The 23,608-nt window shown below is 38.3% G+C and overlaps 1 protein-coding gene across 4 annotated transcripts in view; it reads right to left on the bottom strand.

Annotated features, from left to right (window-relative positions):
• The window catches only part of MTFR2 (mitochondrial fission regulator 2), a 35,178-nt gene that overhangs the window by 11,412 nt on the left and 158 nt on the right, over positions 1 to 23,608 (bottom strand). Inside the window, exons 1-6 of one of the 4 annotated variants that reach the window (XM_069077303.1) lie at positions 23,399 to 23,605; positions 19,429 to 19,496; positions 16,933 to 17,046; positions 14,613 to 14,717; positions 12,067 to 12,188; positions 10,380 to 10,522 (exon numbers count right to left, since the gene is read on the bottom strand). In XM_069077303.1, the coding sequence (XP_068933404.1) occupies positions 10,380 to 10,522; positions 12,067 to 12,188; positions 14,613 to 14,717; positions 16,933 to 17,046; positions 19,429 to 19,491 (547 nt within the window). In that variant the 5' untranslated portion in view covers positions 19,492 to 19,496; positions 23,399 to 23,605. Of the gene's footprint in view, positions 1 to 10,379; positions 10,601 to 12,066; positions 12,189 to 14,612; positions 14,718 to 16,932; positions 17,047 to 19,428; positions 19,497 to 23,398; positions 23,606 to 23,608 lie in introns of those variants that run through there. The other 3 variants (XM_069077302.1, XM_069077300.1, XM_069077301.1) reach the window with 3 other exon arrangements.

Raw genomic sequence — 23,608 nt, 5'->3', positions numbered from 1 at the left:
ATGGAGGGGGGAGAGGGAGAGAATTTTATAGACAGGTTTTCGAATAATGGTCTCATATCTCAAATATACAGACAATCTTGTCAAATATATAAGAATGTGAGTAATTCCCCAAATGATGAATGGTCAAAGGATCAAAGGATATAAACTAGCAGTTTTTTGATGAAGAAACCAAACCTATATATAGTCATATGAAAAAACGTTCTATATCATTAATTATTAAATGAATGCAAATTAAAACTCTGAGATACCATCTCACACCTAGCATACTGGCCAAAAATACAGAAGGAAAAAATGACAAATGTTGGAAGGGATATGAAAAATTGGGACACTAATACATTGTTGGTGGAACTGTGAACTGATCCAACCATTTTGAACAACAATCTGGAAACACACACACACACACACACACACACACCTTTGACCCAGCAATACCACTATTAGGTCTGTTTCCCAAGATGATCAGGGAAAAAGGAAAAGAACTTACCCGTGTTTCCCCGATAATAAGACCTATCCCGAAAATAAGCCCTCCCCTTACTGTGTAAGATTCCTCTAAAATAAGCCCTCCCCCGAAAATAAGCCCAATTGAGATTGCTACTATAGTGAAAGTAATCCCCTGCGCTACACGCTACATTACGGTACCCTCTGTATGCACCGTACCCACCCCCCCCCCCCCGGTGAAACACACGCCGCACTCCGAGCTGCCTCCAATCAGAGCTGCAGCAGTGAGCGCGTCATCCTGTTCTTCCCCAGTGATTTGCTTGCTGGCGCCATTGAGAGCAGTGCCACGGAGGAGAGCTGAGGCAGGACAACATAAAAACCCGGTATGTAAGCGGGAGTGAAGGGGCATGATGGAGGATAAAAAAGGCATGATGGAGGAAAAAAGAAGAACTCAGGGGGCATGATGGAGTGAAAAGAAGGACTGATGGTCATAATTTTATTATTCTGTCTGTTTTGACCCCCAGACATGAGTACAAAAAGGAAGAGCTATACTGTTGAGTATAAGAAAGCAATTGTAGAGGAGTCACATGGCAAGAATCTTGCAGTTTTCTGTAAAGAAAAACTTTTGGATCTTCGAATGGTCAGAAAATGGAGAGCAGATTATAATAACCTCAATTAACAGGTGGATGAGGGAAAAGGGAAAAAAGCGCAGGTCTGGATCAGGTCGGCAGCCCTTATATCCTGACTTGGAGATCCTCATTGGTGAATGGATTGCTGACAGGAGAGCAAAGGCCTTGGTTGTGCGCAGGGCTGATATTCAAGCATTTGCCCTTTCTATGGCACCAGAGTTTGAAATGGTCTCAGAAGGATTCAAAGCATCACAACACTGGTTGGACGGTTTCCTTCAACGGTATGAACTGTCCCTAAGAAGATCAACAACACTGTTTAAGCTGGAAGATGCTGAAGTTATTAAACATGCATTTGCATTCAAGTCCTTTATTGATAGGATCGACATTTCCAAGTACCAAACCTGCAATATGATTGCTATGGATGAAACTGCAGTGTTTATGGGACAAGGATCTCAAACAACAATTCATCACAGGGGTGCAACGTCAATCTACATTCCCACCACTGGCTATGAAAGTGCATGGGTCACCTGTGTTTTGGCAATTCGTTTGGATGGAAAAAAAGCCACACCTCTAATCATCAGTAAGGGCAAGAAAGATAAGATTGAACGTGTATCTGGCATTTACGTCCTTGAAACCGAAAAAGCCTGGTGTACACAAGCCGTTATAAGAAAGTGGGTTGATTTAATGCTGCCACTTGTTATGCGAGGTAACCAAAGAGGTCTGATAGTCTGGGATTCAGCCAGCACTCACCGCGCTAAAGAAATGAAGAACTTCCTTGCAGAGAGAAGAATAGATCAAGTAATGATTCCTGCAGGAATGACTGCCTATCTCCAGACCCTTGATATTGCAATAAAGAAGCCATTCAAGGACCATTTGCGCATGGAGGTCAATGACTACATTGAAAATAGAATGGAAAGAAATCAGCGTGGAAACTTTGTGAAGCCCTGTCTGCAAGAAGTCGTGACTTGGGTGAAGAAGTCATCGGATAAAATTACTGACAGCTATGTCGCCAAGGCACTACGAGCAGGTTACCTGGACAAGACATATTCATTTAAAGAGAGCTATATTGCTGGACATGACAGATTGGGTCCACTTCTTCTGAAGGAAATGGAGGTGCAAGACATCCAGGACGGAATTCAGGGTATGGACACTTATGATGATGTTGTTGAAGAAGATGACATGATCATTATTGAATAAAGGTACATTTTTTTGTTCACATTTACCTGTTTATTAAAACTGCTGTCAATGTTCATTAAAATAAGCCCTCCCCTGAAAATAAGCCCTCTGGTGTTTTTCTGTCCAAAAAATAATAAGACAGTGTCTTATTATCGGGGAAACACGGTTTATGTTCTAAAATATTTATAGCAGCTCTTTTTGTGTAAACTGAGGAGATGCCCAACAACTGGGGAATGACTAAACAAGTTATGGTATATGAGTGTGATAGAATACTACTATAAGAAATGATGAGCTGGTTGATTTTAGAAAAACATGAAAAGACTTGCATGAAATAATGAAAAGTGAAATGAACAGCACCAAAAGAACACTATATGCAGTAAAGGCAATACTGTTTGAAGAATAATTGTGAACAAACAAGCTACTGTATTTTAAATACTCAAATTAACTACAAAGGACCTATGAAAGAAGATGCTATCTACCTCCAGAGAAAGAAAGTAGAAGTATGTGTAATATGGTTTTGTACACATTTATAAATGTGTTAGGGGCAAGTGGTGGCACAGCGGATAAAGAACCAGCTGTGAAGTCAAAAGGACCTAAGTTCAAATCCAGCCTCAGTCACTTGACACTTACTAGCTGTGTGACTCTGGGCAAGTCACTTAACCCCAATTGCCCCCCCCCCCCGCCCAATATTGCTTGGGTTTTTCCCGTTTGTTCTGATTGTTCTTTCACAACAAGACTAACGTAGAAATACATTTAATATGATTGTACATGTATAGCCTATATCAGATTGTTTGCCGTCTTGGGAATGGGGGAGGGTAGAAAGTGAGAAAAAATTTGGAACTCAAAATCTTATAAATACGAATGTTGAAAACTACCTATGTAGTAATTGGGGAAAAAATACCATTAAATGCGAAAAAATAAATAAATCTGTGTTGAATGGTAACCTTCTCTAGTGTGGAGTGAGGAGGGAGGGAAGACAGTTTGTAACTTAAAACATAACAAAAATAAATAAAATTTAAGAATTAAAGGTATCTCACAAAATCACATGCAAATATATGTTATGATTTTTGTGCAATTAGGAACTATTCTTGAAATGCTATTAAAATAGTGATGTGCTTCCTGGGGTAGAAGCAAATTCTCTTGCAAAGGAGTTGCAATAAAGCAAGTCAAACAGAAAGTTTATTCTATATTCCAAATTAGCAATCAAGAGTAAAAATGCTATGACATGATTACAAAGACTATTCTGAAAAGAAAATATAAAGTGTTATTACTTAATATGATATACAATCTTAATTATACTTACCAACAGAAAATTTTAAATGTTTATAAAAATTATGAATGTATTATAAACAAGACTAACTTGCAAATCCAAGTATAAACCTGATGTATCTACCTGCTATACAGTGGTATTTTGTCCTATTCTGTCAATACAAGAGAAATCACCCTAGCTACCCTAAAGTTCTAGTAAGCAGGGCAATACCCAATATTCATATATGCAACTTCAATGTACACAACGGAACGATCCCTAAAAAGTTTATACAAATGACATGGGATAGTTAAACTTCCTAGGAGAAGCAAGACATGCCTAAAAAGAATTAGGAAATCTCTCCTCTGAGAAACATCACCTACCTCAACATAACTAAAGTTTTTTATATCTTTTACATAAAGGCTATCAACCCTGTTTTAAATATAGGTCAGCAGTATTAATCTCACAATGGCAGAACTCATTTTCCTTACAGTGAAAGAAGTAATGCAAATATAATTATCCTCCTTTTAAAGATGAGAACTCTGAGACACAGAGAGGAAAAGCATCTTGCCTCCCATCACACAACTGATCAAAGACAGACCTAGAACCTCAACTTAGTTCTTCTGACACCAGTTCTGGGGGTCCTTCTAGATTATCTCCCCTCCTCTGAAGCATACAAAAATAGATCTTTTATAGTCTTAGTTCACAAAACATAAACATTAAAACTTTTAAAAGAGCTAATCAAATGCCTCATCATGGCATGGAGGTGACCATGGAAACACTTGTCTATGGTGTGGCAATGGCCTATAAGGCTGGACAATCTGAGAGCAGGCCAACCTCACTGGGGATGGTGTGTACAAGAAGGCTGACAATCAAATGACAGAACCTACAATTTATAAACACCATCTGGCAAACTGCAAAATAACTGTAATCTATAGATAGTACATCAATAAAATCATGGGTTCCCAAAGCACTAATGGTATCAAAGCCAATTTCTGGCTTCTGGCTTCCATGGGAGAAGCCTACAGAAGTAAGAGAAGAAATAAGGATATGAGTCATAATGAGGTCAGAAAAAAAAATCACATAGGTGAGTTGGAGGGTTTTGGACCTAGTAGGAGAAACTGGATTTGCTGAGGGGAAATTTGACAAAATTTAGGAGAAACTGAGGAAACTGCAAAAATAATCTTGAGGTCTGGAAAATCATCTAGATTGTGCACACTAAGGGAATAAAAGACTAAGGAACAAGGTTAATTTTTAAGGAGGATATAAAAAGATTAAGAATGACTAAAGAGGATGAGGGAGGATTTGGAACATAGTGCTGAATAAACCCAAAAAACCCAATTACTGGGTAAAGGATTCATTTAACAAAAACTACTGGCATAGCAGGCTAGAAGAAATCAGGCTTACACCAGCATATACCAAAATAAGCTCCAAATGAATGCATGGCATCAACATAAAAGATCACATTAAACAAATTAAAGGATTAAGGAAGAAATTAACTTTGGACATCTAAAGATAGGGGTGAGAGGAGAGAGTTCATTACTAAACAAATAATAGTAGGTCACATGAGATAAAACTGATGATTTTGATTATATGAAATTTAAAGTTTCTTAGACAAACAAATCTAAGGTCATTATAATTAGAAGGAAAACAAGTTAATAGGGAAAAAATTGTTTGCAGCAAAATTTCTCTAATAAAAGTTCCATTTCAAACTTATAAGACTAGAATAGACCCAACAGATAAATGGTAAAAGGTATAAAAGGCAGCTTTCATAAAAAGAAATCCAAACTATCAACAATCACATAACAATTCTTTAAATCACTAACAATTACAGAAATGCAAATTAAAGCAACTTTGAAGTTCAACCTCACAGTCATAGGACTGGAAACATGACAAAAGAAGAAATATTGGTGGAGTTGGATGACAAAACATTTTCAGAGCAAACTAGAAAGACCTATAGGAAGTGATACTGAGTGAACTGGGTAGTACTAAAACAATATATACACTAATGACATTATCAAGGAAAACAACTTTGTAAGACTTTAGAACTCTGATAAAAACTATGATAAAACAAGAGCCCAAAAAACTCCACTCACCTTCTGGCAAAAAATAAACTTAAAATGAAGAGGAATTTTGTTGGAAATTTGTTTTACCGGTTTCTATTTCAGGGTTTTTTTTCTTCCTTTTAAAAATAAAATTTACTCCAAGAAGGTATAGAGGTATGCAGTAGGAAGGAGAGAGTAACAAAAGATAATTTCAGAAGCAAACAGATAAACAAGACAGCTTTGAAAGTAACAGATTGAATTTATTATATACTTTCTTTAAAAAGCAAGTTGTAAGCAATAGACTTACTGTTCTACATACAATCCTCCTTGTCTACCCTATTTTGCACAAGGAAATGTTCTTTGGGGTGTTTAATAAACATGGAATAAAAATATTTTTGAATCCTTTACCTCAAAAAATTGGAACTACAAGACAGACGAATAAAGAGAAGGTAGTTGGACAAGGCAAGGAAAGTAAGAAAAGGTAAGAGAATTTTTGTTGTGTGGTTGATAAGTCATGCCCAATTCTTTGTGACCCCCATTTGGGGTTTTTTTGGCAAAGACACTACAGTGGTTTGTTATTTCTCTCTCCAGCTCATTTGACAAATGAGGAAACTAAGGTGAAGAGGGTTAAATGACTTACCCACGATCACACGGCTAGTAAGTAACTGAGGCCAATTTTGAGCTCAGGTTTTCCCAATTCCGGGCCTGATACTCTATCCACTGTCCACACAGCTAGGTTAAAAAGGTGAAAGGCTGGAGACTTAAGAAAAATAAGAGTGGACTGGTAGGTGGGGACAATTAACGAAACAGATTGGTACAAAGCTGAAGTGGAGGGCACGTGTATCCCTAGAGTAATGACACAAAAGAATTTGAATGTGATTGTTAAGTTTCATTGCTTTTTCAGCATTCCAGCTGTCAGACTCTTCCAGAGCCCATGTGGAGTTTTCTTGGCAAAATGCAGCTCATTTTACAGATGAGGAAACTGAGGTAAACAGGGTTAGTGACTTGCCCAGGGTCATACAGCTAATAAGTGTCTGAGGTCAGATTTGAACTCAGGAAAATGAGTCTTCCGGACTTCAAGTATAGCATACTATCCACTGCACCATCGAGGTTTTTGTTAAGTTGGGTGATACATGACTTTGAAAAATAACTAGGTTTTTAAGGTTGACCTGTAAACATCCCCAAGTAGTTTAAAAGAAACAAGGTAGAAAATCCAACCATTTTTTAGAATGAGGGACATTATGCAATGACTCACATCCAAGAAAAGCAGGTTTGGGAGGAAAGGATTGAACTGACACTTGAATTGCAATTTCATCTTAACTTGGCAATTGGAAGGAACACACACACACAACACAAAGAATCAGATACAAAAACACATCTCATGCAACAGGGAAATGGGAGAAGGGGGAATTAGTAGGAGAGCAGTTAGTCCTGTTAAACAAAACAAACTCTTCACTAAGGATGTGCAAAAATATTTATAGTTCTTTTTTTTATTTTTTTTAATGCTTTATTAACTTCTAATTTACATCATTTGTTTCCACCAGATTTTGAGTTACAAATTTTCTCCCCCTTTTTCCCCCACTCATCCCCCCAAAACAGCAGTCCCACAGGATATCCCCACCTCCAATCTGCTCTCTCCCATATTTTCTCCCATACCCGTTTCAACTTTTCCAGTGGATCTCTATGCCTCAGTGCCTGTATATCTTTTTTTTTCTTAATAACATGTAAGATGGTATTAATAATAGTACATATATATACACACACACACACACACATATATATATATATATTTGAATATTTGATTTTAAAACTTTCAATTCCAGATTCATTCCCTTCCCCCCCTGCCACCCACCCCCACTGGGGAGACAAGCAGTTCAGTATAGGTTGTACATGTGCGGCTAATACAAAACAATAACATAGTAGATATATTGTAAAAGACTGACTATATTTCCCTCCCTCCTATCCCACCTCCCACTTGTTCTATTCTCTACTTTGATCCTGTCCCTTTTCAAAAGTGGGTGCTTCCAACTTCCCTCCCCCCCAGCCCGCCCTCCCTTCCATCATCCCCCCTCACATCCCCTTCCCCCCCTATTCTCCTGGAGGGTGAGATCCCCTATTTAGTGTGTATTTCCCTCCCTCCTCAAGCCAGATTCAATAGGAATAAGGTTGACCCATTCCCTTTTGCCTTCCTATTCTTCCCCTCCATTGTAACCATTTTTCCCTTGCCTCTTCTGTATGAGATAGTTTGCCCCACTCTGTCTCTCCCCATCTCCTCTCATTATATTCCTCTCACCTCTTAATTTCACCTTTTAAGTATCATCCCTTCCTGTTAAATTGGTCCCGTGCCCTCTATCTATGTATACCTGTAAACGTATATACACACATTCACATATGTATTCATATGCCCGCATACCCTCATATAAAGACATATATATATTTCTAATCCCTTCAACTACTGAGAAAAGTTTCATAAGTTACAATTATTGTTTTTCCATGTAGGAATGTTAATAGTTCAACTTTGGCCAGGTGGCTCAGCAAGCAAGAGCACCGGCCACAGTGCCGGGACGACCCGGATCAAATCCGGGCCCAGACAGCCGGCACCACACCCAGAAACAACAACTGGTCGTGTAACCCCGAGCAAGCCACTCAACCCCAATTGCTTTAAACAAAAAAATAGTTCAACTTTGATAAGTTCCTTATGATTTCTTTTCCCTGTTTACCTTCTCATGCTTCTCTTGCTTCTTGTATCTGAATGTCAAATTTTCTATTCAACTCTGGTTTTTTCAGCAAGAATGCTTGAAAGTCCTGTATTCCACTGAATGACCATATTTTCCCCTGAAACATGATACTCAGTTTTGCTGGGTAGGTGACTCTTGGTTTTAATCCCAGCTCCCTTGACCTCCGGAATATCACATTCCAGGCCCTTCGATCCCTCAGTGTAGAAGCTGCCAGATCCTGGGTTATCATGATTGTGTTTCCACAATATTCAAATTGTTTCTTCCTGGCTGCTTGTAATATTCTCTCCTTAATCTGGGAATTCTGGAACCTGGCTATAATATTCCTAGGAGTTTTCTTTTTGGGATCTTTTTCAGGAGGTGATCGGTGGATTCTTTCAACCTCTATTTTGCCCTCTCGTTCTAAAACATCAGGGCAGTTTTCTTTGAGAACTTCCTGGAGGATGCTTTCCAGGCTCTTACTTTGGTCATGGCTCTCAGGCAGTCCGATAATTTTTAAATTATCTCTCCTGGATCTGTTTTCCAGGTCAGTGGTTTTTCCCATGAGATATTTCACATTGCCTTCTATTCTTTCATTTGTTTGGATCTGTTTGACAGCATCTTGATTTCTCATAAAGTCATTAGCTTCCATTTGCTCCAATCTAATTCTGAAGCAATGATTCTCCTCAGTGAGCTTTTGAGATTCTTTTTCCATCTGGCAAATTCGACTTTTTAAGGCATTCTTCTCCTCATTGCCTTTCTGAGCCTCCTTTGCCATTTGAGTCAGTCTGTTTTTTAAGGTATTATTTTCTTCAGTCAGGCTGTTGACTCTCATTTCATAATTTTCTTGCATTGTTCTCATTTCTCTTCCCAATTTTTCCTCCACTTCTCTTATCTGCTTCTTAAGGTCCTCTATGGCCTGTAACCAGCTTGTATTTTCCTTTGAAGCTTTTGGTGCAGGAGTTCTGACTTCACTGATTTCCTCCTGTTCCATGCCTTGCTCCTTCTTATCCCCAAAATAGGAGTGTAATGTTGGAATCTTCTGTCTGCTTTGTTTCCTTTGCCTGCTCATTTTGCCACTCAATGATTTGACTTTTGGGCTTTTTGCCACAGTAGGACTCTGCCACCAGACAGGGGAGTTTTCGTCCCAAACGCTGGGGTTTTCTCAGCTGCAGGAGGTATTAGATGGGTGCCCTCTCTGAGGTCTCCACACACTCTGGCAAGCTGGACACACACCCCAGGACCTCCACCCTAGACTGCAATCCAGATCCAAGCAGGTTAAAGCAAGAGCGATTACCCCTCAGACTGGTGCCCTACACTCTGCAGGCCAGGAGCTGAAGCCGCCTCGTGGAGCTGGCTGGCTGTGCTGGCGTCCCTGGGGGTAAAAGCCACGCACTCCCACTTACTGGGTCCCAAAGTCCAGACTGCACTGGCCTCTCACCTTGTCCTTCGCATCTTGATAAATCTGGAAACAGCCACAGCTGCTGCTGATCTGGAGTCCCTCTGGCTGGCGGCTGGTCAGGCCCACCCTGGGGCTAAAGCCTCAGTGTGGTGCTGGGCTCCTCCCAGAGCATTTCGCTGGCCGATTCCTGCCGGCCTGCTGGGCTGTTCTCAGCGGGAGGTTAGCTTCTCTGTATCATTTTGTGGGTTCTGCAGCTCCAAAGTTTGTTTAGAGTCCCCTTTTTACATGGATTGGGGAGGGTGGAAGCCGGAGCTGCGGGAGGGTCGTGCTTCTACTCCGCCATCTTTTTATAGTTCTTTTTAAAGTAGCAAAGAATAAGACTATGATGAAGTGCTCATATATTGGGGAATAACAAATTATAGCATATAAATATAATGGAATATTATGGTTCTGTAAGAAATAATAAAGATTTATATGAACTGATACAGAGTGAAAAGAATTTATACAATGACAGGAATATGCTAAAAACAAGTAACTTTGAAAGAACAAGGAGCTCTGATCATCACAGTGACCGACCAGATTTTCTTTAGGTCTTAAAGCAGAGGTTGGGCAACCACTTGTTGGTTATGTTACAATGGGAATACCTTTTGTATGTGTTTTGGACTACAAGGTTGATTCAAAAGCTAGTTGAGAATTATCTAGTCAAAACCAAAGTTGAAACAAACTTACCAAAAGCAGACCTGTTTTCTGCTTCTTGCATTGCAACAATCGCAGCAATTTGGGAACGGAGAATGGATAGTTCATCTTCAAGGGCAGCTATTTTTTTAATTGCTGCTTCAGTAACAGGAAGATCATTTATTTGCTCTCTTTGTCTTGAAACAGGAATTAAAGGTGGAGGCATTAGATTTAAAAATTCAGTTTTGTCCTCATAATTATTCCATATACAATTTCTGTAAAGAGAAGGAACAGCTAAAATACTTCTAGGGAAAAGGAAATTTTCTCCTACAGAGAGGCTACACTCTCTGATCCCTAGTACTAGTTAGTTACCTCATCATTTTACAAAAAGTTTTTAAAACTTTCATATAGTCATACAATAAAACTTATTACATCTAGTGAAGCAGTGAAAGGATACAAACCGTTCTCAAAAATAGAACTATTAATAACCACATGAAAGAATGCTCCAAATCACTAATAGGAAAAATGAAAATCAAAACAACACTGAGGTTTCACCTCACACTGAGCAAATTGACAAGGATTACAAATGATGAGAATAGTTCATGTTGGAGTTGTTGTGGGAAAATAAGCATCCTGGTGCATTATTGGTAGAACCATGAATCAGTACACCCACTTTGGAAAGCAACCTAGAGTAAGGCAAATAAAAGTGACTAATATGTCATCAGGTATGTTCTTTCCACTGGTGCTTATCACACATGCATCCATTCCTTCTCATCCTATGAGTCATCTTTCTACAAATCTTCCACAGTGGATCTACCCCAACTGACAGAACTGTTTGGTGTACACCACTACCACAATAAGACTATTCATCTCCACTAAGCGAAATGTTTTTTTTGTAACTGACAAAAAATAGACATAGCAGGGTTTATAACTACCATTCAATTATTTGAAGATGGGCTATGATCTCTGAATTTGAAAAATCCTGCCCATCCCTTTTTTAATTTTAATTTTTTATTCTGAACTTATCAAAAACACTTCAACATCACAATAATAATTAATAAATGAGAGTCATGATGATAACACTGAAGATCCTAAAAGTAATGTTACTGTCAAGTTTACTGTATTCTAATTCCTTGAAAATAAGCATTCCATCTATGGCAAAAATGGCAAAATTAAACAGAATATTTGATTAAATTTAATTATATAAATCAAATATGGAAATTCATGAGATATACTATATACTCTCTAGTAATTTAATTCAGACTTCTACATTAGTAAGAAAAGATTTGCATCCTAGAAAAATATACACAAAACTTCCATCCCTCCTAGCAAAAGCCCTCTACCACACAGATAGCAAATCAAGCCATATTCTTTACTACTATCCACAAGGCTAATAATTCAAGCTTTGAAATAGGCTTGCATCTAACATTAGAAACAGCATTTTAATAAAAATGGACAGGATAATTCTGATCAATACTGATCTTTCCTATACCTATTAGTCACGACTAAGCCTAATTCTTTATTGGGAAGGTAACTACCTATATATACATTGGATTTGACAAATACTTATTGACATGGATAGACTGACAAAACCACAAAAGTACATATAATAAACAAAATGTCAAATTTCAAAAGATATTCAATTCAACTCAAACATTTATTAAGAACCTAGAATTTGCAAGAACTCACACCATTATCTACTCTAATACTTTCCAAGTTCTGCACAGAACAGTGAACTTACCTAAATTTGACATATCTGACTTCATCATTTGCCACGCACAGGATATCAGCAAAAGATGGAACTATGGGGGTCAGAGCAGATTCATGTTGATCATAGACTAAGGAGTTCAAGTACTGGAATAGCTAAAGGAAAAAGGGGGGGGGAGGTCAAGTCTCTAGAGATAAATGTATTCTTTCTGACAAAAAAAGTATAATCATAGAAACAAAAGGATTTAAAGTTAAATGGGGAAAAAGATTAAAAGATAAAAAAACACACTACCATTAGTTAGCAAGATTAGGAGTGATTACGTTATTCTTTTTTTCTAAAATTAAATAAGTAGTAACATTCTGGTCGTTCTCTCATGTAAACGTTCCCTAATTAACCTCACCAGTCATATACAAGAAAATAACTAGCTATGGAAATCTGCACAGTAGATACTGTTGTATTTTGTGGCTCTTTATTATAGACAAAAAAATGTATAATGTAATACTGACATTTATATGGTAAATTAAATCTAGCAAAGCACTTTACATTCATTATCTCATTATAATGTCTGTGTGGGAGGCACTTTAGACATCATTGTTCTCATTTTATAGAAAAGGAAATTAAGGCTCAAAGAAGATTAAGTGATTTGCCAAGGTCACAAAATTAGTGTCAGAGGCAGAACTTGAACTCAGATCTTCCAGCTGAAAAACCAACAGCTTCTCAAAATCCATCAATAAGCATTTATTAATTTGGAGCAGTTAAGTGGCACAGTGGATCGAGCACCAGACTCTGGAGAGTCAGGAAGACCTGAATTCAAAATGAGCCTCAGATATTCACTACCAGTGAGACCCTGGGCTTACTGTCACTTACTGTCATTTTGCCTCAGTTTCCTCATCTGTCAAATGAACTGGAGAAGGAAAAAGCAAACAACTCCGGTATGTTTCCCAAGTCACTAGCCTCACTTTCTCCTCTAGAACCATCTGGGTCCAATGGCCAGATAAGGATCAAGACTACTGGAGATGGCCCAGGATGCAGGGGGAGACCTTTTCAAGCTAAAGTCTTTAAAAGAGATCTCAGTCTAACTGAGGCAGTACCCATTTAGCTTTAAAAAATGAGGCAAATCAAAGCCTCTTAAAAAAAATTAGATCTGGGAGACCCTCAGGGCTTCTAGCCAAAACAGAAACAGTGATTGATATTCATTCTGAGACAATCAGGGCCCAAACAGAGACCAAGTCTGGTCTGGGACCATAGTGATTTAGGGTCAAGGCTGGTCGTAAAGAGAAAAAATAAAAATTAAAAAAAATTCAGAGATTAAAATTTATAATCCCGTTGGGGCAAGGCACTGGCAGGTAAATGTGTAAGGAGAGAGGAAGGGAGAAAGCCATGTTCACCAAGCAGAAGCCTGGTCCCTAGTGGCCAGCTCCTTCTCTACTCAGAGGCTGCTGCTTGTCCCTCGTTCTAGAAAAAAATCATGACATCAGGGAGGTGATGCCATGACATGTAAGTGAACTAGATTTAAATGAGGGAGGGCTGTGCCAACAAGCCCAAATGAATTTCAAAGATACTTTTTCTTTAGTTTATATTTCTTGGGTTCTTTTGTCTTTGTTTTCTTTCACAGCATGATTCACATGGAAATGTTTTGCGTGAGGTACACATGTATTTACTCTATCAAACTGCTTGCCTTCTAAATGGAAAGAAGTAGGGAGGGAATGAAGGGAGAGAGAGAATTTGGAACTCGAAATTTGAAAAAAGAATATTAGAATTTTTTTACAAGTAATTGGGGAAAAAATAGAATATTAAATTAAATTTTTAAAAAAGTTAAACATATTTTATCCTAGAACCAATAAAAAAGCAGTGAAAGAGAAAAGGTTAGTGTGAGCAGAGAAGGGCAGTTAGCAACGGTGACACCGAAACTAGAGCTAGTACAACATTTTAAAAAATATACAAAAGGGAAAAGGAAGTTCAGAACAAAGCAGTCAAGAAAGTAATAGGTATGAAACTGAGATTCAAAATTTCCTAAGTAACCCTCTTTATTTTTCCTGTTTAAGGAAATGCTTAGTGGTGTAAGTTCATAATAGTCAGAAAGAACTGGGCAAGGGGTAATAAGGCCAGCACTAAAATAAAGCAGGGAAGGGGTCAGATATGAGAAAAGTTGTGGCTGTAGAAAAAGCATTTTGCAACTGATTTGGATATAGATAGGATGAGGGAGAGAAAAGATGAGAATAATGTCAAGATTTTCAATATGAACCTGAGGGTCTGGAAGGATGGTGGCACAGACAGGAAGTTTAGACAGCTGGAAAATTTTCTGGAAGAAAGATAATGAGAGGTCAGTTTTTGAGATGCCACCAGGACTTCCAGTTTGAAATGTCTGGTAGGTAACTGTTATGGGAGTGAAGCTCCAAGAGACAGGTTTGGGAAGAACGATAAAAAAGTTCACCTCAGCTCAAAAGTAAAATGATGTTTTCCAAATTAAATTTTAAATTCACTAAAAGTAAGGTTTTCCATTTCTCTTCCATCCTTACCCCCTACACTTCACCATTAGCAGAACTGAAGGTAAATCAAGTAATACATAATTGCCTTACCTCAAAGTTAGGCCTTGGACAAGGTTCCAAAGGAAGAATTTTCCCAATGCTACGAACAATACTTCGAGTAGATCCATATTCCTTACTTTCCCATACTGATAAAATCTATTGAAACATAAAAACATATTTATTTTGGAAAACTGATGCAATCTAGCATCATCAATACATCAACCCCTTTAGGGTTGGGACTTAATAAAAAATCCATAAATTTTCTTCACATGAACTACTTTCTGGCTACACTTCTCTTTCTGTACTAGTACCAAAAAAAACCCTTTAAATTATAACGGTTTACATTTATTCCTATTAAATTTAATTTTCCTATATTTGCCCCCATTATTCTTGTCTATCATCTTAATGTATCAGCTTTGTGCTGTCTACAAATTTAGAAATACCATCTATTTTCTCTTCTAAGTTAGTAATAAAAATAATGATTAAGACAAAGCCTAGGAGAGAGCCCTGCAACATTTTAACAGATATTGTCAGTCAGGCTGATACTGATCCATTAGTCAATATGCTATAGGTATGGTCTTTCAACCACTTAATCAGTTACCTTTCTTTCCTATCACCAGCTTACAAATCATATTTTTCACAATTATATCACAAAATAATTGTCAAAAACTTTTATGTATATTAACATATGGAACAGAATATAAAAGCATTCTCTAAATTTTTTCCAAGAAATCAAGTTACTTCCCCCAATACCCCCCAAAAAAGAAGGGGGGGGGGGGGAGAGACAAAGACAGTTAAAGGAGGATGCAAAATAAAAAATGTTTAGGCAAGAATTTCAAAATCATTTACTTATGGCAGGAATGGGAAAACTTTATAAAAAAGAACTGGTTCATTTACTTTGTTGTTTCTACTGATCTCAAAAATCAAACATCAAGTTTGACAAATGGGCTATAAAAAATTCCATGTAACATACAAATAGCAAGTAATATACACAGCAATAATATAACTATATGTACACAGAAACTAGGTATAGACCAATATCTCATACCATATACCAAGATAAAATCAAAATGTGTAAATTATTTGGAAATAAAGGTTGATATCTTAGGTAAATTAAGGGAGCATGTAAAAATTACCTATCAGATCTATGGATAAGGGGGAGTTTATGACCAAAAGAGAGAGGTTCATGGAAGGTAAAATAGATAATTTTAACTACATTAAATTTAAAATTTTGCCCAAACAAAATTAATGCCGTGAATATTAAATAAAAAGTACAAAACTGTGGAAAAAATTTACATCAAGTTTCTCTGATAAAGGTCATCTTTCTCAAATATGTAAGAGCCAAATTTATAAAAATAACAGTCATCCCCTAACTAATAAATGGTCAAAGGATGTGAACAGGCAGTTTTCAAAAGAATAAAAGCTATCAATCGCCATATGAAAAAATGCTCTAAATTATTAATAATTAAGAGAAATGCAAATTAAAGCAACTCTGAGGTACCACCTCATACCCATCAGGTTGACTAACATGAGAGAAAAGGAAAAATGACAAATGCTCATGGGGATGTGGATGTACTGTTGGTGGACCTGTGAATTGGTCCAACTACTCTGTAGAACAATTTGCAACTATGGCCAAAGAACTATAAAACTGTGCATACCTTTTTGACTTAGCAATACCACTACTAGGTCTGTATACCAAATGGATCAAAGAAAAGGGAAAAGACCTATTTGTACAAAAATACTGATAGCAGTTCTTTCCATGGTAGCAAAGAATTAGAAACTGAGGAAATGCCCATCAATCAGGGAATGACTAAACAAATTGTGGTATATGATTAGTGATGGAACACTATTGTGATCTAAGGAATGATAAAGGAGACCGTTTCTGGAAAAAGTGAAGAAGACTTATGCAAAGTGAAGTGAGCAGCAATAAAAGAACACTGTGCACAGTAACAGCAATGTTGTAATGATGATCAACTGTGGAAGACTTAGCTACGCTGCTCAATACGTGATCCACAACAAGTCCTTGTTGTGAACTTGTGCTATCTACCTCCAAAGAGAGAACTGATGAAACTGAGTACAAATTAAAGCATAATTTTTTCTCTTTTATCTTTCTTGTTTCTTTTTATCATAATGTGGCTAATATGGAAATATTTTTCATGATTTCTTATGTATAAAGGTTATCCTATTTCTTGCCTTCTCAATGGGTAAGAGAGTGGAGGGAGGGAGAGAATTTGGAACTGAATATAAAAATAAAATTTTAAAAAATTAAAATAAAATTACACATAAACAAAGGAACAAAGAGAAGATTGAATAACAGTCCAGAAAAACCTTTTAGCCACTAGCAAAGAGAAAAAAGCTGATATTTACTTACAGTAGACCATAACTGGTACAAGTCAGTTCTTGAAAAGAGATTTGAAGGTAAACGTGTCACTATAACTCGAACAATACTTCGACCATTTGCATGAGCTTCCCGTATTGGTGTAAACTGTTCCCAAAGTCCCACAAAAAGAACAGGCAACAATTATCATTTTGGAAGAAATTTTTACCAAATACGCTAAATAAATCCTATTCTAGGGAAATGGGGAGGCAAAAAAAAAAGGAAAAAAAAAAACATTTATTAAGCAGCTACTATGTGCCAGGCACATCATCAACTATATGAGCTAGGGCTCTTATTATCCTCATTTTACCTTTTAAAAACTGAGGCCATCCCCAATTGATAAATGGTCAAAGGATATGAACAAGTAGTTTTCAGAGGTAGAAATTAAAGATATCTATAAGCATATGAAAAAAATGCTCTAAATCACTATTGATTAGAGAAATGCAGATCAAAACAACTCTGAGGTACCAGCTTACACCTATTAGATTGGCTAACGTGGCAAAACAGGAAAATGATAAATGTTGGAGAGGTAATGTTGGAACACTAATGAATTGTTGGTGGAGCTGTGAACTGACCCAATCATTCTGAAGAGCAATGTGGAACTACGTCCAAAGGGCTATAAAAATGTGTATACACTTTAACCCAGCAATATCACTTCTAGGGCTATATCCCAAAGAGATCATAAAAATGGGAAAGGGATCCACATGCACAAAAATAGTTATAGCAGCTCTTTTTGTGGTGGCCAAGAACTGGAAACTGAGGGGATGCCCATCAATTGGGGAATGGCTAAACAAGTTGTGGTGTATGAATCTAATGGAACACTATTGTACTGTAAGAAAAGATGAACAGGTGAACTTCAGAGAAATCTGAAAAGAATTATATGAACTGATGCTGAGTGAGGGGAGCAGAAGCAGGAGAACACTGTACACAGTAACAGCCACTGTTACAATGTAGTCCAGTACCTGGACTGATTTTGATAGACTTAGCCCTTCTCAGCAATGCAGGAACCTAAAACACTTCCAAAGGACACATGGTGGAAAATGCCAGCCTCATCCAGAAAAAGAACTATGGAGTCAGAATGCAGAACGAAGCAGACTATTTTCTTTTTTGTTTTCTTTTGGGGTTTTTTTTGTTCCTCATGGTTTTTCCCATTTGTTATAATTCTTCTATGCAACATGACTAATGTGAAAATGTGTTTAATAGAAATGTATGTATAGAGCCCATATCAGATTGCAAGCAGTCTTGGAGAGGGAGGGGGAGAAAATTTAAAACTTATGGAAGTAAATGTTGAAAACTAAAAATAAGCAATTTAATTTTTAAAAAAGAAAGAAATATACGGAAGCAAAAAAAAGAAAACTGAGGCAAGCAGAGGCTAAGTGACTAGCTCAGGGTCACAGAGTTAAGCTTCTGAGGCAGGATTTGAAGCCCTGAGGCAATGCTTCTGGTCTCTAGGCCCAGTACCACATTCACTAAGTGCCCCAGCTACCAAGAATTCATTTCCTCCTAATTTCTGCTTCTTGAATTCCTAGTTTCCTTCACAGGTCAGCAGGACATGCAATAGTTGGGGGGTCAGAACAAAGGGTTCAAACATCCCTGTGGCACTTACCTATATGACCTAGGCCTCAGTTTCCTTATGGGTAAAATGAGGGATTTTGACTAGATGGCTCTAAGGCCCATGATCCTATGGTCAAGCACTGCTTCCTATGCTTCCTGATCTCCTTAGATGTTTATGATCTGGTCAGCAAAAATATCTTATCGTATATATACTTACTTGTATATGCATATGACCCCATGAAAAACATAAGCTCATTGAGAACAGAAAATATATCTTCCCTGTCCCACCATAAAGTTGGCACTCTACATATGTTTACTGATTGACCGATTATTAGCTTTGCCTATAGCAAAGACTTAGACTATAAATTCTTTAAGGGCTGTGACTGTCTTACAATTTTCTGAATCACCTGCTTACTTAGCACAGTAGGTACGTAATAAATCACTTGCCATTATTACTATTATTATTATTATTACCATTTCTTAATCAACTCTCCCCTTCAAAGAACTTCTCTGAATTTATTCATATACTGAATTTTATTCATTTATTATTTATTCATACTGAATTTAATCATTATACATAATACATACAAATCTCATTCTTGCTTACATATTATCTTATATATATCTTATATTTTTGATCCAGTTATCTCATAAAAATTCCTCAATGGCAGAAGCTATGCTTTTATAACTTCTTTTGTGCTTATATTTGAAGCTAGCAGTTTGGGGGACATCAGGGCTTACTGAATGAAGGAGAAGAAGAACAGAAAACTTGACACGTTCAGTATCTTAAAAAATTACATACCAAGCAATGTGCATTCTTCCTCCCTAACAAGAAATGCAATTGTTGCCTTAAACTAAATGTTTATATTTTAAATTTACCTAAAACCACTTGAAGACAAGTGCAATGAGGTCATTTGTCTGGGAAAATATATTTACCTGTTCTGTGGGGATGCCAAAATATTCCAAGAGTTGTCTGAAGAGATTCAACATGAGAGACATTGACACTGAAATGGCAGAATAGAAGTTCAATAAAACACTGGACTCAGAAAAAACAATTGGAAAATATTATTCAAACTGAAAATAAAAGGTCAAATACGTCAGATTTGGGAAAACTTGAGACTTCACGACTTTATAGAAGAAAGTACAATGAAAATTGTGTTAAAGGACATGAAGCAGGCACCCAAAGGCAACACCAACAACTCTATTCTTAACAAGAATTATTTATTCTGGAAGGAAAAAAGTTGTTGGAAGAAATGTGCTAGAAAGAAGTTAAAGTCACTTTCTTAGTGGTGGTGTGTTCAAACAGAGAATTATATTTTAGTTGGAATTTACATAGGACAAGGGTCCAAAAAACCCTAGAACTTTCATTAGCTCTCCAAGCTGGTGGTTGCTACAAGTGAATTCAAAGAATCAAAGACTATCTGATCTAACTCCTATGAACAAGTGTCACTCCTACAACATAACAGATAAGAGATCATCCAGATAATCACTAACAACAATTTCATTACACTTTCGGACAGTTCTAATTATTAGCAAGTTTTTTAAAGCCTATAATTAGGTTTTCCCAATGCACTAATTATTTTCTTGCTGAACCATTTCAAATTTAGACCTATTACTTGGGTATATGATTTATTTATTTTTAGGCTTTCTAAGACTAGATTAATGAAATTTCTTAAGTCATACACCTGTCAAACATTCCTGAAGTGTAGGTCTGACCATGACACTCGGTAATATCTGCAGGCTCCCTACTGACTGAAGATCCTCTATTTGTGATTTGAAGGCCCTTCATCTAAAGACTCTTTCCAGGATGATTATTCCCCCAGACCTGGTGTCCTAACTGATCTTCCTGGCAAGTGGCCTTATTTCTTATTTCCCATAGTATGCCATTCTGCCTCTTACTCTCGGGTCTAGAACAGGCTACAATCTTGAGCGGAAACACAATTGTTCCTCACTTCATCTTCAGCGAGTCCAACCCCTAGCTTTCCTCCAAGATTAGCTCAAATGCTACCACTTTAAAAAGTCCTTTCTGATTCTCCCATTTGTTAGGGCTTTGCCCTCCCTACAAAAAAAAAATTACTGTATTTATAAATGTACAAAGTAATCTGGTTTCTTCCCTAATGTCTACAAATAAATCCAGGTCTCCCCAATCCTTTAAAAACCCACACCTGATCTTAGCATTCCCTCCATTAATCATGTCTCCTCCTTATGACCAAACTGAGAAAAAACTACTTTCCTTAACTACATTTACTCCTCAACCATTTGCTGCTTCTAACTTCATCACTCCACTAAAACTACACTCCAAAATCACCAGTTATCTCTTAAGCAACAAATCCCATGGTCTTTTCTTCACCTTCATCCTTGACCTCTGTGCATCATTTGATATTATTAATCATCCTATCCAGCTGAAGGGATACTCTCTCCTGTTTGGGTTTTCACGAAATTAGTCTCTGTTGGTTTTTTTCCCTATCTGACCAATTTTCCTCAGTCTTATTTTCAACACTGTTAACCACATCACAACCCCTTCGGGATACAAAGAAAGGCTACATACAACTCTCTACACTCACTCTAGCCTTGACTTCATAGATTCAGGTTAAGTTTCATTGTCATCTCTATGTGGCTAAATTCTAAATCTACAGGGTCCCAAAAGCCTTAGTGCAACTTTAAACTATTATATTTTTGTCTGTCTCCTGACTTTCAGCTCTGCTTTATCAACTACTTATTGTTGTCCCCTAAGTATCTCAAACTCAACATAGCAAAAACCAAACTAATTATCTTTCCTACCAACCCTCCCGTTTTTCAGAAATTCCCCATTTCTGCTAAGGGTTTCACCTTCCTTCCACTCACCCAGGTTTGAAACCTCAGTCATTTTGGTCACTTTTACTCCTCACTCTTCACCTCTCAGGTAGCCAATTAATTGACAAATTACTGCTGCCCCTTGCATCCACTCATGTCCATTTCCCAAGTTCAAGCCCTCATCACTTACTTAAACAAGAGACCTCCTAATTGGCCTCAGCGTTTCAAATCTCTCCCCTTTCCAATCCCTAGCAAGTTGCCAAAGTGATTTTTCTTCACCCCACACAGGCTCTCTATTAATTCTAGAGTCAAATACAAACTTCTCGTCTTGAAAGATAACTTTAAGTCTGATTCCAACTAATCTTATTACACCGTCCAGAAAAAGGGCCTTCTTACTGTCCTTCACAACTCCCTTTCTTTCCTTCTATTCCCTTAGCATGCCTAGTTTCCTTCAATGCCTAGCTGAAATGAGGTCCTTCAGGACACCCACAGCCACTAGTGCTGCCCCTTCCCAAACCCAGTCTTTGTTTTCTTTAAATCAATCTATGAACTGTGGTTACCCAGTGTAGCAGCAAGCACCCCAAGCATGTCCTCGGGGTTTGCTGCCCATACAGGTTCTTGGATCTGCTTTGTTAAAGGAAAGCAACTCGAAATGGGTTAACAAGCTTACTTTAATCAGTCATATATCGTTTACCTTGTTCAGGGGGAAAAGGTCACCACCCCAAACTTCAAAATATACAGACAGAATTATCAAGACATTAACAGATCAAGTAGACAGCTTTCCAAACTGTCCAACCATTACATCCATACCCAGTCAACATCTGGGTTTCCACATCTGGGTTTTTCAAAGCCGGGGGACTCTCAACAACGGCTTCCCAGAATTCAGATCAAATCACAGAACACTTCTCAAAGTGAGTCCCAAGGGCTTATATAGCCTTCTCCTGGCTCAGAGAATGTAACAACCTTATTGACTCACCGGCCAATCAAGAAGTATCTACTGAAAAACAAGCCTCCCTCCCCAGGCTTCAGGTGCATTTTAGCCTAGGGGCAGGGAAGATCTTCCAAATTTGCATTCCCATTACACCCTGGAGGGAAGGTCAGACTTTTGGGGGGTGGGGCCTGGTTCAGTGCCCTCTCTGAGAAACCAAAGTATCTGTTTTTGGGTTTTTTTTAAAGTCAATTTAATCGAAGTAATCTAATCAATAAAGTTCTGATCAAAGGCTGTTTGGGTAAACTTATCAAGTAGATGGGAAGAACAACACAGAGCAACCTTCCACATTTTCCCGAGTCTGGGCCACACAAGTAAATAAATATTAGTTAAGCGCCTACCCCAGTGAGCATATTTTTTTTTGCTTTTTTTTTTGGAGGGGGTAAGGCAGGGTAATTGGGGTTAGGTGACTTGCCCAAGGTCACATGGCTAGTTTTGTGTTAAAAGTCTGAGGCAGCATTTGAGCTCAGGTCCTCCTGACTCCAGGGCCGGTGCCCCACCCAGGGAGCGGTTTTTAAACAATCGTGGTTTCAGCCCTGGAGAGTAAGCTCCAGTGGCGCAGGACAGTCTTTCTTTTCATTAACTTTAACCCCATGGCAGGAAAGAGGCAGGTCTGGGGCACTGCTGGCAACTTTTTGAGGTTGGATGGGAACCTGTCTTCCCGACTTAGGGGAGAGTGCAGAGTTCAAAGCTGAACTCGATCTAAAGCGTTAGCTGTGTGACCCTGGGCAAGTCACTTCATCCTCTGCCTCAGTTTCCTCATCTGTGAAATGAGCTGCAGAAGGAAATGGCAAACCACCCCCAGTATCTCTGCCAAGAAAACCCCAAACAGGGTCAAGAAGGGTCCAACATGACTGAAAAACGACTTAACAAAAGATTCAAGTATAATATAATGTAACCTAGGTCATTCTACCGAAAAGGAAACCGAGGCATGCGGAAGTCCAATGCCACCTTCCGGCTGACCCTGAGGTTGACCCCAGGGTGCGGCCCAGATCCTCTTCTCTCTGCTTCCCCCTTGCTCTGCCCCGGGCCTCGGCTTCCGGGTTCGGTGAACACTTTGGGGAAGGAGGAGGCAGAAAGCGGGGGCCTTCCCGGGCACTGTCCGCCCGGAGCCGCCTCACTCACCTCTTGCTCCACTCTGGGAGAGGCCGCCGGGGAGCAATGCACTCGCACGCACGTCAACTGTCCAGCCTCGAGTCCGTCCTCCTACCCAGCCCCCGCAGTTCACGCTCCGTCCTCCCAGCTACAGCAGCAGTCACCTACAGAGAGACCACTCAAATCCCGCGCGCCGCAACCTAAAGCCCTTCGTATTGGACCGACCCGCGGCCTCCTGCT

This window comes from Petaurus breviceps, unplaced genomic scaffold (assembly GCF_028583685.1).
Source record: "Petaurus breviceps papuanus isolate PSGF00001 unplaced genomic scaffold, PetGlider_PUasm1.0 90977, whole genome shotgun sequence".
NCBI classification, from domain to species: Eukaryota; Metazoa; Chordata; class Mammalia; order Diprotodontia; family Petauridae; genus Petaurus; species Petaurus breviceps.
This window is presented reverse-complemented; position numbering and strand designations above follow the sequence as displayed.